The sequence below is a fragment of the Sinohyriopsis cumingii genome, chromosome 4 (genome assembly GCF_028554795.1).
Source record: "Sinohyriopsis cumingii isolate HCF-2022 chromosome 4, ASM2855479v2, whole genome shotgun sequence".
Taxonomy (NCBI): domain Eukaryota; kingdom Metazoa; phylum Mollusca; class Bivalvia; order Unionida; family Unionidae; genus Sinohyriopsis; species Sinohyriopsis cumingii.
The window spans coordinates 137,029,996-137,045,095 of NC_142964.1; the positions used below are offsets into that span (position 1 = coordinate 137,029,996).

The 15,100-nt window shown below is 35.3% G+C and overlaps 1 protein-coding gene across 1 annotated transcript in view; it reads left to right on the forward strand.

Annotated features, from left to right (window-relative positions):
- LOC149802156 (cartilage oligomeric matrix protein-like) overlaps positions 1–15,100 on the forward strand; it is a 142,536-nt gene that overhangs the window by 92,031 nt on the left and 35,405 nt on the right. Inside the window, exons 11-12 of the mRNA XM_089956562.1 lie at positions 13,494–13,646; positions 14,429–14,533. Coding sequence (XP_089812688.1) covers positions 13,494–13,646; positions 14,429–14,533 — 258 coding nt within the window. The remainder of the gene's footprint in view (positions 1–13,493; positions 13,647–14,428; positions 14,534–15,100) is intronic.

Sequence of the window (15,100 nt, forward strand, 5' to 3'; positions counted from 1 at the left end):
AGTGTATCATTTACAACCATCAGAGATGAAATTGCAAAAAGTGTTGCTGATCGCGTAAAAAATACCGGTGACACAATGACAGGTGAACTTAGCATGAACGGAAATAAAATAGTAGTTTTAAGAGATCCAACATCCGACGAAGACGCAGCAACAAAAAAATACGTCGACACCGTAGACGGTAAATTATCCACGTTACAGGCCGAGTATAATGTTCACGCGGGCACTTTTGGAAGATTTCGCAGAGTCTATCAAAGAATCATAGAAGAATTCTTCGGCATTCCGTTTGTCGTTGACATAAAACTCGTTAATATCAAAACCAACATTGACACGATCAAACAAACACAGCAAGATATCAAAACCAACATTGACACGATCAAACAAACGCAGCAAGACGTCGTAGCGGGAATTCCTGAGGTCGTCAATAAAATCAGTCTGATTAAAATCCCAGCCAGAATAACTCCCGGACATATCACAAACATCGTATGCACAGTATCATCGGGATTTGCAACATGGTCGCAGCAAAATAATACTATCAAATATACCGCAACAGTCACTGGCGTGTACAGGCTGTCTGTGTTTAGTGCTGCACGATTTGAGATCTTCACAACGTATCCATGGCGTCATTCCACCGACAGGTTTTCCGGGGTTGTGACTATCATATTAAATAGCGGAACTGAAGAAATATTTATTCTGGAAGCAGCTGATAAGAAATTAACCGCAACATCTTACTGGTGGTGTTTGGAATTTGTAGCTGAAACACCTCAATTGGTTACTGCATAAAAATATATGGACGGTCCACAATACAGGTACAATCAAGCGCGTGAATGGCAGGCGGCGCTAAAAGATCAAGTCGAACAATATACAGTAAAGGTAAAAAAATACCGACAACGATTAGTTATCGTCGACGTGATTGTTTATTCAGTATCCGCTGTTGTTGCTGGAGCTGGAATAATATTATCCACGGTAACAATGATGGCACCAGTAGCTGTAACTATTTGTATTTCAGCAGCAACAACGATTGCAGGTGTACTTAATATCATCGCAAAAAAAATATGTACTTGCACGAATGAAAAATTATCCGATTTCATAATAAAATTACACACAGCGACGGTAGCATACTCGAAATTGTCCTCGTTGTTATCAGCGAGTCTCAGTGATGGAATTATATCTGATTTCGAGTTTTCAATGATGACTAAAATACACGACGAAGGTATCGGTATTAAAGATACAAGTATTAATAATGACGGAATTACTCCAGCAGATCGTGACTAATACAACTCCGCACAAGACAACGATGATCTCGGTAAGTTCAACTAATCCTGAATTTAATATCAATTTTCCAACTGCAATTCGCGCTAATGAAATTGCACTAGCGCAATTACGGGTATATTACAGCTGGCCAAATATCAGATCAAAATCATTTAATAGTACACCAGCAAATAATTCGCTCGTATTTGCTAATAAAAACAAACCCGATGGAACACCTGAATGGATAGATGTTGGAATACCCACTGGTAATTATGAGATCGAGGAGATCAATGATGAATTTCAACGTAGAATAAAATCAATAACAGGAAAGGACGCAAAAATATCGATTAATATTCATGAGCCGACGCTGTCCTCGACGATAGAGATACATTCTCCTGATTATGCCGTTGATATTTATCAATCTTCAATCAGATCCGTACTAGGTTGGCCTGATGTTTCCCCGGTACATGAAGGACCACCAGAACCAAAATTAATTGAATTTCTTACTGACGAAGCCAGGTTTATAACAACTCCAAGATACCGAGATGAGTATCCATGGGGGAGGGAGGGGGAGGGTCGTTCTTACGTTTTAATAGATGGTAAAGATTATCGTTTACTACTGTTTCTTTTCTATATTGTTACAGAAACTTTAGTTGTTATCGTTTATGAAGGAGATTTCAGATCTCGTGCTAACAAAATTAGAACTGAATACACAACTACATTAACGATACTAGCACAGTTGTTTAGAAACTATATCCTGGAGTATCCTAATGACGATCTAAAACATCAGATCATTGCAACGATACAACATTTAAATCAAATTGTATTAGATCTTAAATATTTTGATCAGAGCATTATTGAGTTAGTAAATGTTCATGATTCTGTAGGGGGGGATAGTAAAAAATAGTGTCAAACAAGCATACATTGATCATTATAAAATAACTGAAGCAGAATTATTAAAATTTACACTACCAGGATTTGAAACCGACGAATTAAGAAAAATGCTCAAGAATGTTATCAACAGAAACTTTTCTGAAATACTTAATGCATGGAGAAAAATAGCCCCACCAGCAACTGTTCTTAGATATAATAATGATCCGCTCGGCGGTGGAAGACACGTATCTCCGGGAATCGTTAATATAACATCGACAATCGCGGTTAATCTAGTTTGTGACGTAATAGAAGGCAGTTATCAAATAGATCTTGGAAAATCAAATCAAGCTCAACAAGGATACATTTTATATACATTTACACCACAAGTTCCCCCTGGTGATTTGATCGTGAAAGTACCAACCAATCCTGTTTATTTACGCACGCATAATCAGTATTTGTCACGAATAAATTTCAAACTCACAGACCACCTTAATCGCTTAATTGACCTACGTGGAGAAGAGCTTGTGATAAATCTATATGTGAAATCGTAGATCTTTGATCAAGAATCTTCGACTCTAAATTAATCCAATAAATATATATAAAGTACCAGCACGTGAGGGTTTTTATACATGACAAAGAAGCACTGAAAACACCATCAGAACAGCGTTTTCACAAAACACAGAACAATTTAGGTGAGGTAATTGTGTTGAAAAATTCATCTTTTTTGAATATTTTTTTTCTGAAAATTTGATCATTTCACATAAATCTGAATCATCAACTAACACATCAAATTCAGAATAAATAATAATAATTCAGAAATAAATATAATAATTCAGAAAAAAATAATAAATCTAAGTACCAACTAACCCATCAGAATTGCAAATTTGATTGATTTGCATAAATCTAAGTACCAACTAACCCGTCAAAATTGTAAAATTGATTGATTTGCATAAATCTAAGTACCAACTAACCCGTCAAAATTGTAAAATTGATTGATTTGCATAAATCTAAGTACCAACTAACCCGTCAAAATTTTGTAAAATTGATTGATTTGCATAAATCTAAGTACCAACTAACCCGTCAAAATTGTAAAATTGATTGATTTGCATAAATCTAAGTACCAACTAACCCGTCAAAATTGTAACATTGATTGATTTGCATAAATCTAAGTACCAACTAACCCATCAAAATTGCAAAATAAATAATAATTCAGAATAAATAATAATTCAGAATAAATAATAATTCAGAAATAAACAATAATTCAGAAATAAATAATAATTCAGAATAAATAATAATTCAAAAATAAATAATAATTCAGAAATAAATAATAATTCAGAAAAGTAATAAATCTAAGTACCAACTAACCCATGAAAATTATAAATTTGATTGATTTGCATAAATCTGAGTACCAACTAACCCATCAGAATTATAAATTTGATTGATTTGCATAAATCTAAGTACCAACTAACCCATCAGAATTATAAATTTGATTGATTTGCATAAATCTAAGTACCAACTAACCCATCAAAATTACAAATTTGATTGATTTGCATAAATCTGAGTACCAACTAACCCATCAGAATTATAAATTTGATTGATTTGCATAAATCTAAGTACCAACTAACCCATCAAATTCAGAAAAAATAATAATAATTCAGAAATACATATAATAATTCAGAAAAAATAATAATAATTCAGAATAAATAATGATAATTCAGAAAAAATAATAATTCAGAATAAATAATAATAATTCAGAATAAATAATAAATCTGAGTACCAACTAACCTATCAAAATTGCAAATTTGATTGATTTGCATAAATCTAAGTACCAACTAACCCATCAAAATTACAAATTTGATTGATTTGCATAAATCTGAGTACCAACTAACCCATCAAAATTGTAAAATCGATCATTTTACATAAATCTAAGTACCAACTAATCCATCAAAATTGCAAAATAAATATAATTTCAGAATAAATATAATTTCAGAATAAATATAATTTCAGAATAAATAATAATTCAGAATAAATATAATTTCAGAATAAATATAATTTCAGAATAAATAATAATTCAGAATAAATAATAATTCAGAATAAATAATAATCTCAGAATAAATAATAATTCAGAATAAATATGATCTACACGTGGTCAGGCCAGTCATTTTCATTTTGGATCGTTTCACCAACTAGGTTACTCGCTAGCATAAGTTTTCTCAATAGTCTTATGCGAGTACTAATTGTTTTCTTTTCCTCGTACTCGTGGGATAACATCGATCTAATTCTTTCTACTGCGGCAGAGAGAGGAATGAATTCCTTCACCTGATTATCTTCTACGGTAGCTAGCGACTGAAACATTGCCGATTGAATCCGTTTCATGAGCTTGTATTCAGATGATAGTGTGTGTATTCCCTAGTTTTTACGTTCTTGTAAAATCTCAAAATCAGAAACTATTTTTTCAGGATTTAGTTCATTAGATATATTAATCCCGGTTTCCTCTAGTATTTTGATAGCAACAATTACATCATTGATATTTTCATGGTTCATTATTTAGTATATAAATCTTTAAAATAAAAAAAAATTATCCCAGAACCCCTATCGAGTCTTTAGCGAGTTCGTCGGGATGTTTCAAGGATGAAGAGCTCCTATCGAGTGTATTAGCGAGCTCAGATTATGAATGAAGAGCCCCTATCGAGTGTATTAGCGAGCTCAGACGGCATTGTGAATGAAGAGCCCCTATCGAGTGTATTAGCGAGCTCAGACGGCATAAACATATAACTTAATTAAGGAAATGAATATATACAATGAATGAACCTCTATTCGAGTCTTTTAGCAGGTTCAATGAATGAAATGAAATGAATGAATGAAGAGGCCATTGTCTCCGCTGAGAACCCACCAAATAATCAACCCGTGGGTGGTACAAAACATGTATCAACCACCAGTTGATATATGGGTGGTGTTTCTCGCGGAGAGAGGCTGGCGGTGCCCCAATTAATTATAAAAATCGCTAATATGCGTAACCACCCGACCAATTGTCAGTCATGGGATTCGATCCTGGACCGCGAGCGTCACAGTCCAATACCATACTGACTGAGCTATCGAACCTTGTTACGAACATATGTTTCGGAAGTTAATATATAGCTAAGGAACCAATACAATTCTGAGTTCAAGAAATACGTTTTCACCAAACAAGTTATTTATAAAAGCTGGACCACGCCATCTAACTGTTAGATATTTTCATCCTTCCTGTGACTCAGTCCTCATTATGTCTGTTCAGTGGAGAAATATATTTACGAGATTTCCCACTCGTAAATCTGTATCGTGGTCATTGCTAATATTACTCGAACCACACACACGTACATAATTTCTGCACTGAACAAAGAAAATGCAACTGATTTTTAATTCCTACATGTATTTCTGTAATCGAGTAAATGCACGCAGGATCCTTGTACTGTTAACCCCACGATCGATATAGACTAGACGCTGGATTCTGCACTCAGTAAGCTGGCATATAAATGACGGTATATACTCTGTTGTTCTAAATGTTTCACGAATAGAACAGAAAAATACACGAACTGCATATTTTTGTAAGTTAGAAACCGAAATAATTATGACCATAAAATTACCTCCCTTCATGAGTCAAAAAATAAGTAGTGTATGGGGGAAATACTATGACATAAATTTAAAAAATTAATTCGAGGTGGTGATGATAGTTAACAATACTGAAAGGTGATTTTCTGTTTATATTTTTTTGATAAAGCGGTTTTATATATATTTTCCGCTACTTTTTGTACTGAATGCGGGTTAATATCAAAATATTTCGCAGCAGCACACATCGAACGAAATATAATTACTTCGCCAGTTTCTGTGTTTGTGGAATTTACCGTCCTTCTAGAAACTGTCTTACATCTTCCTGTATTACCACGTGCACAGTTCACGCTGTGAGAGATAGCTTGTAAATTGGATAAACTATTATTTTGAGGATTCCCATCAATATGATCAATAACAAGACCGTCATTGATCAAACCCTTGTGACACTCGTAGATGAAACGATGACATAAATAATGTTTCTTTTCTCCCTCGCATGTGAACATTAGATAACCAGTATTATTAATATAACCAACTGGTCTCTTCAACCTGCAATTTCTGATGACACCATTAATATTTGATTCATAGTTTGTTATGACAGGATGTGGGATAAATATATTTTGCTCCATTATAATAATATTATTTGTTTAAATCATTGCTTGTGTGAAATCTTGATATATAATCCTCCACGGATTTTATAGCATTTTCACTATTATTATTTTTTTGTCATAATATCTTTTAAGCTCTCTGTATCGTTTACCACCGCACTTTCCGCATAATTCTGTTTTGCCTCGCACTCCAACACCACACTGCAGACATGGTATTGGTCCTAGACTCCCCCGCCGTATGCCCTGTAAGTGCATCCAACAAAATTCACCTCTACAGGATTTATTGCATCGATTTACTGGACCCACCATGAGCCATTTGCATTGAGACATTGTATACATATATTCTTTATTTAAATATTTGTTTGATATATATGAACGAATTCGATAGATTATCCCGAATAAAACCCTCAGGTGGAAATAGATTTAATCTTGACAGAATATCCTCTGACTTACCGATGAAATATTTGGTTGATCCGAAAAACAGGGGTTTGATTAATAAAATTCACGACGCCAAGAAAGAATTTCACACAGATGGTGCATCTCATGTCTGGTCAACGTTCAAGATTATACGCAACAAAAATATCGTTAACGCTATGATGAACGACAAACGAGCGGCAACTATCATTAACTATCTTGATAATCGCAAGTATCTTTTCAGAATAAAATTCATCGTGTTGACAGAAACAGATGATTGGATTTTCCGTGACAAATATGATCCTGTCCACGGCAATAAAAAAACTGTCGTACTAAGTAGAAATTCCAAACCAGGTCTATTGACTGGCATTGACAAACCGTATTATGAACGAGCATATCCCGTGACCGCGGTTATTTATGGAATCTATGTGTTAAATGAAAAACCCAGCGTTGATAAACTATCACCGATGAAACTTTCAAAAATAAATTGTGTGGCTGAACGAGTAACAGAACATTTTACAAACGCGGCCCGTGGAAACGATCTAACGGATAAAAGACGTAAAATAATAAACACGTGGGGAGATATGGTTAAAGATACTGGTGCGTCTATCAAAGATGTAGCTGGGTTAGGAAAAATATTAAAATTTACAATAACCGTAGCGACGATAACAGGGGAGATTTTGTATGAATCAAAATATAAATCAAAAGGAGCCTCAATTACAATTATTGATCATAACGCACACGCGTGGACTATCGTAGTAACAGTGTTTCCACGAAATCGAACTGTTAAATGTTTTTCCCCAGAATTATCTGGGGGAGGTATGTTTGATTTTATTAACGAAATAAGTGAAAACGATCCTGTGTCAGTATGGTTATTTCAGAGTTCTAACGACGAATCAGATATGAAATTTGATCAGTCTGTGAGACCGAATGGCGTTATTTATCGAACAGATCTTCTTCACGAGAAAATGAAAAATCTTGCACTGCAATATACTGATGACGCTGACGAATTATTGAGTAGCTGTTTTACTATTCCGTCAGTTGCGGCTCATTTTGCTAGAGAGAAAAATTCGTGGAAACCAACTCGGTTTGATTTTCTCAATGACATAGTATCTAGTTGTGTCGAATATGGACACGGCGGATTGTGGAATACTAAATACGATCACAGAGATGTTATTTCAGTTGATATGGTTGCGTGTTATCCCGGAAGTTTTCTTGGATACGGAGATTGTTCTGTGTATTTTGAGCGATTCGGTCATCCGACGCATGAAATGACGCGAGTATCAATAAATGGACCATTACCGGATTTTGACCTAACTGGATTCTCTCGTATCGAGTCATTCGAAATGTCTAAAGGACTTCATCCAATTTGTTATGTTTGGTTTGGAAAACATGTTTCAGAAAAAATGTGGACACCAATAGTATTATTGCGGTATATGCTTGATTATACGATATTAACACGGTTGATTGTAAGTGAAGCAATTATATCATATCGAAAACAAACCGAGGTTTGGTTACCACATTCGGACGAAACCGATTCGAAGGATCATGGTAGAAAACTAATTGGCAAGTTTACACAAGGATCAGCATATGATCACAGACGACATTGTGCAAGATTGATCATGGACGATACTGAGTTAGATTTTATAATCGTTGATACAACGAACAAGAACACGTTTATAAGTCTAGAAACAGTTTTCTTGTCAAATGGAAATAAATTAGGTACAATTGTGAGCTACATGGACGGTGAGTCACCTCAGTATACTCATTTAAGATCATCGATGCTCGCGTATGTTTCAATAAATCTATTATCGATGATAAATAAGGTTTCTGCGCATGCCGTCAGAGTTGCTACTGATTCGTTTTATATAAATAAAAAACATTCAATACTGTTAGAAGGATTAAACACATCGTGGGGTTCGTGGAGAATAAAGAATGAATATATGCTCGATTATTCCGAATCCGCTGATGTTGCGGTTAAAGATATTTACTGTAAAAAATGTCAAACGTTGACAACTTCGTTGTTACCATCGGTATACGATCCAATAACCAGACACAAAACAGTTTATCTAAACGGACCTGGCGGTTCTGGTAAAACCACTCGAGCTATCGAACTATTTCAGAATTCAGATATGATTGTACTAACACCTACACATAGACTAGCGAGAGAGATGAAACAACGCGGTGTTAATTCCTGTACTTATCACAGCTTTTTTCGATGGAAGGGTGATGCATGGACATCTTTAAGGATGGGAGAGAAATACATTCCAAGGATCATAATATGGGATGAGATATGCACTGTACCGCTAGAAACATTAAAAACATTTCTTGATTGGTTGTTAACAAGAAATACTGCCGTGATAATGTGCGGCGATCATGGTCAACCACCACCCGTAGCTGGACCATCTCCACATGATTGGCTGAAAAATTTCGTTGACCACGCTGAAGAAGTATCTGATGATCACAGAGCACTTGATGCAGCGTTGAAGGAATTTAAAAAATTAATCAGACTACAACCGAATAAAATTCAGTGTGAAATAATGCGTGAAATAATTTCAGAAACACCCATGAAAGACTTTCTGCAAACGTGGCGACCAAACGATTTGATAGTTGCAAGCAGAAAGATAGTTCGTGATAAACTTCAACGGGAATTGTTTCAGTTACAACGAGAAAAGTTTCCAACGTTGTCAGTTCCGTTATGTTATCGACCAGCAGATACGCGACGGCAAAATATCGACGTTGATATACCAGGAGAGTCAAAGAGGAAAAAGAATCTTGTATTGAATGATATTGTTGCAGTTGATGTTGATGTTGTTGAAGATGCTCTACGTGCTGATAAATCCCCGTGGACGCTTGGATACGCGATGACGATTCATTCATCTCAGGGATTAACTATTACTGATACAGTTGTTTGGATCGTTGATGATCACATCGAATGGTCGAACTTGGTTTATCTCGCAGTGTCTCGAGTTAGAAAAATATCTCAATTGAGACGAATCGTCATGGACTCGTCAGTGATTAGTGATGATATTGACGGATGTCAAAGCGATATAATAAGAAAAAAATTATCTGGTTATGAACAGTGCGATAAAAAAAATAAACGCAATTTTGATCTTGATGTTGATTTTATTAATGCGCTGAAACAACAACAGAATAATCATTGCGCAAGTTGTAATTGTATAATGCTATGGCGGTATCTGAAAAATGATCCAAGACAATTTACCGTAGATAGAAAAAATAACAATCTTGGTCATACACGAGAAAATATAATGTTGACCTGTCTTGAATGTAATCGACGTAGAGGCGCTAGTGCTAGTTAAGTGATCGCGGTGGTAGTTGTGTATCCGTGGGGATTATTTGTAGTTGTTCACATGTAAATCCACGTTGAGGAGCAGCTGAATCTAATCTGTAGATTGCAGGTCTACTTGAGGATCTTGTCACGGTGGATATTTTGTGTGTGGTAACACTCCAAATAGGATCAGTCGCTCTAGCTTTACCACCTTCAAGTTCACCAGGCTCATATAAATACCTGACTGTGACATCACCCAATATTTTCTGTTTTTCAACATCTTTTCGTTGTGTTGGTATATTTTTTTTTCGTAATTGCGCTAGTGGGTTTCATGTTGGTCGTTCTAGTAATCTCATCATTTAATGCAGCTATCACGTTTGATAATCTTGCCACCCATTCACGAGATCTCGTATCCTGAATAAATTCCTTCGCGTACTGATATCCAAATAACCGCTCGGCAAGTGTTCGATTAAATCGCTCAACAATTGCCTGATCACGATGAATTGCAGTATGTCCTCGTCGTATTTTGGTATTATGTTGTTTCATCAACGATGATACTGGACCAAGAAATTCCTTGCCAGGATCAACCTGTAGTAGCTGTGGCCATCGTAGACCACCTTGTGATCCACCACTTCGTTGATAAATTCGTTTAAACGCGTCGGCTACCTCAGTTGCTGTTTTAGTCATTAACGGTTCTGCATCTTTATATCTACTTGCAACATCAACAACAGTTAGCGCGTATTTGTACGTTTTTCTACGTACAGTATCATGTGGTAAAAACAGAATATCAGCTTGATGAACCTCATTAGGAACACTGACACTAAAATGAGCAAATCGAATTTGCTTAGGACGTGGTAGATAAATTTGCCATATTGCCTGCCTGGACAACCACGCGCTAGCAGTAGAATGTTTAACCGCTGCTGCATCAGCGAGTTTACTAATTGCTGCTTTACCCTTCCAGTATCCGATTGGTGAATAATAAATCGATTCCATTTATATATTACCAGCCCCTAGCGCTAATTTACCTTTCTTCGCGGATCTTACTAACCAATTAGCTAATGACTCTCTAATATTTTTATTTTTTATGGAATTTAATGCATGAATTAATTTCACATCTGCAATATGTCTATCTTGTAGATTTTGACTTTTATAAGCTACATCATGAACATGACAAGCACGATCAATAGCGTTTACTGGTTCCTCGCCTGGTTTTGGTTGATCCTGATTATCAAGCCTGATATCGAGTCGAGTACCAGGACCGCAATAATTATATCCTGGTAGATGTTTTTCTCCGCTGTATTTAGCCCATGGAGCACCTGGAAACTTTGACATCAAATTTGCAATATCACCACCGCGCCTATTAGGTAAAAACGAAAATTTCTTTCTACCGCATATAGAACATTTTCCACCGTATGCTATTTTTTTATTTTTTGTTATAACCGTAGCTAAATCAGTAGTTGGAGTTTTAACTTTACAGCGTAAGCAATATAAATTCATATATATTTTATACAACATGGATATAATTGATTTCTCAGCGACAAGAAAACAAGAACCTGTCAAGCACCATCCTGCGTTACCAAATTCCATCAGAATGATAATAATAGGACCATCTGGAAGTGGAAAGACACAATTGTTACTTAATCTTATAATGAGATGGTTAAAATGGGATAAATTATATTTGGTAGCCCCGTCAGTTGATGATCAGCGATGTTATAATGTACTTAAGGATTTTAATGAAAACGCTAACGACGTTATCGAGTTTATAACCGATATTGATGAAGCACCATCAGTTGATTCCATAGACGGACTTATTAATAATTTAGTTGTATACGACGATGTGATGCTGGACAAACAATCAAACCCAGCCAGGATTTTTTCTCGAGGTAGACATAAAAATACCGACGTTATTTATGTTACTCAACGATACACACAGATACCAAAAGTGATCAGAGATAACTGTAATATTTTAGTTGTGTTTAATGGCGTAGACACACATACGTTGCGAAATATTCATCAAACCTGGTGCAGCGGTGACATGGATATAATTAAATTCAGAAATTTCTTTTCACAGGCGCAAGCTACTCCGCATGGGTTTATAACAATAAATTTACACGATCCTAGAACAAGATATCGTATTGGACTTGATAAAATATTTGGATAACAGGGGTGATGATAAAATTAAACTGAATTACACAGATATCATTAATATAATGAACAATTGTGCGTGGCTGCGTCAAGGAACCACTAATAAATGTGATAAAAAATGTCGTGGAGAATATTGCAAAAAACATAATTATCTTATAAAGAAAAACCCTCATGCTGGTCCACGAAGATGTGTTGGATGTAACAACGGCGTTAGAGGATTATATCAGATTTGCAAAAATTGCGGTGGAGATCGATACAGAAGTTTAATGATATATTACAGGAAAAGAAAGAACATAAATCCAGAAATAGAAAAACCACCATCAGAACTTGAATATTACTTGAAACACAGAATAAATTCCCAGGATTCAGATGAAGATTCCCAAGATTCAGATGAAGATTCCCAGGATTATTGAGCAGCAGAGGGGGTTCGTCTACAATTCTGTTTGGGACAAACAATAATCGTAGACGTGGTATTACCTCTATGAAGGGTCATTATTCTTTTTGATTCAAACACAAGGTGACCATTCCCTTAAGTGGTCTGATCACCCCCTCTGCTGCTTTTTTGATGTGTAAATTGTTACCTAATCACTCACAAGGCTAACATAAAGTCATTCGGACTTCATTTACTTTGTAAGTGATTAGGTAAAAGTTTCACATCGATAATTACCCAGCCATGATCATTTAATCCTATACGTCATGTTTACGTTTACATTGTACTATACATTTATGTTTACCTTGTACTACATGTACACGTTTACGTTTACTTTGTACTACACGTTTACATTTACTTTGTACAACATGTTTACGTTTACCTTGTACTACACGTTTACGTTTACCTTGTACTACATGTTTACGTTTGTCATTAACTACACATTTACATTTTTCTTTTTGTACTTCCACATTTTCGTTTATTGTGCACTACATCTTTGGGTTTATCTTGTACATCACATTTACGTTTATCTTGTAATTCACGTTTACCATTTGCTTGTTTATCTTTTAAGTGTATCTTATACTGCTTGTTTACATTTTGTTTAGAAGTGTTAATCTTTCTAAAGCTTTTTGCAATTCTTTATCTCATATTTTTAGAACGTATAGTTAGATGACCAGTTTTGGGCCATTTATGTATAATTCTCTAACATACCATCTTGCGTTCACACTGCTTCCAACTGTTTTTCTTACCGTACGGTATTATTTGCATACCGTTACCCAGATTTCAAAGACACTACGTTTTATTTATTCATTTATTTACTATTATTATTATTATTATTATTATTATTATTGCTATTGTTGTTATTATTTTTATTCCACATCACAGTATTTTCTTTAATCAGGGATCGTACTATTGTGGTGAATGCCGAGAAGGTTATGTTGGCAATCAGACATATGGGTGCAAGATTCGAACCAACATATGCCCCGATTTGACAGAGTGCCATGAATTTGCCCGCTGCGTCAGATGGCGGGGTGTAGAATCATTTGTCTGCCAGGTGAGGACAGAGGAAACTTGGGAGAGAGAGCCTGTGTTGTTCACTACTAATACAGTAACAAATCTAATATTTTGTAATATTTTTTATATATAATCCCTTGGATGGAATAAAAAAAACATTGTTGCTCTTTTTGAAAATGTCTTGGTCATCAAAGGTATTATGTAATTAAAGTCATCACGATGACAGCAGCAGAAAATAATGTTCTTGTGTGTGTGTGTGTGTGTGACAACAAGTTTTTCCAACTGGCAGCAATTTCTTGCATCTGAATTAGAGACCTTGCAGCCAGTGTGAAATAGCACTAATTGCAATCAAGTTGACATTAGCTAAAGATATGACAGGAATATCTCACGACATCTACTGACAAATTGCTGTTAAAACGTATTAATTCCCCATTACCTATGTATTTCGCAAAACGAACATTCTAAACTTTGAAAACTTACCTGCAAAAAATGAATCCTGCTATAAAAATAAAACTATGGCTTTTGAATCAATGAATGTAAATTTATATAACATGTATTACCATGGTGATAACGGATAATTCAATCTGTGGACAGGGTGTTTCTTGCATGTCATATGGCCCATCGTCATGTATATTTCATTGTAAGACATGCATGAAAATAATGAATAAAAAAAATAGACAATTTTTTCTTCGTCTTGATATTTGTGATACAAGTGATGTTACAGATTGTAAATATTATCCATATATAGACTCTAACTTATCTGCTAAATGGTTTGAATTCGGCCCCAGGTGTTTACATAATTTTACTTAATCTCCGCGACAGTGTCAAGTGGGATATGCTGGTGATGGGCTCATTTGTGGCCGGGATTCGGATATTGACGGAACACCAGACGAAGAGATCAGATGTACAGACAGAAGATGCAGAAAGGTACAGCATATATATATATATATATATATATATATATATATATATATATATATATATATATATATATATATATATATATATATATATATATATATAATGTTATGTTGTTGTTGTTGTTGTTCTAGGGTTTAACGCCATTTTTCAGCACAAGATAGGCTATACCTGGCGGCCAGTATAACTGGTGGAGGAAGAACCCTGGAAAACCCAGGGAAGAACCACCGACCCACGAGAAGCTACTGGCAGGCTTTCCCACGTACCCACGCTAGCCGAGCCTTGGACACACGCAGACAGAGGTGAGATGGCAGTGATCCGGAACGGTGAGCGCTTTAGACCACTCGGCAACTCGGGGCCCCTATAATGTTATGTATATTTGATTTAATTATATCTTATTTAATATATATTTATTTCAATTTAATTATTTGTCAGGTTTTTAAAAAAAATATTTTTCATCACATGCTGTTGTAATGTAAATTTATTCACTGGAGATGATACTTTTTCCAGAAAATAGTTTGACCTTGACTGTTCGTTTAATAAAGACCAGGTGTTGATCTAGATCCTGACCTTGAT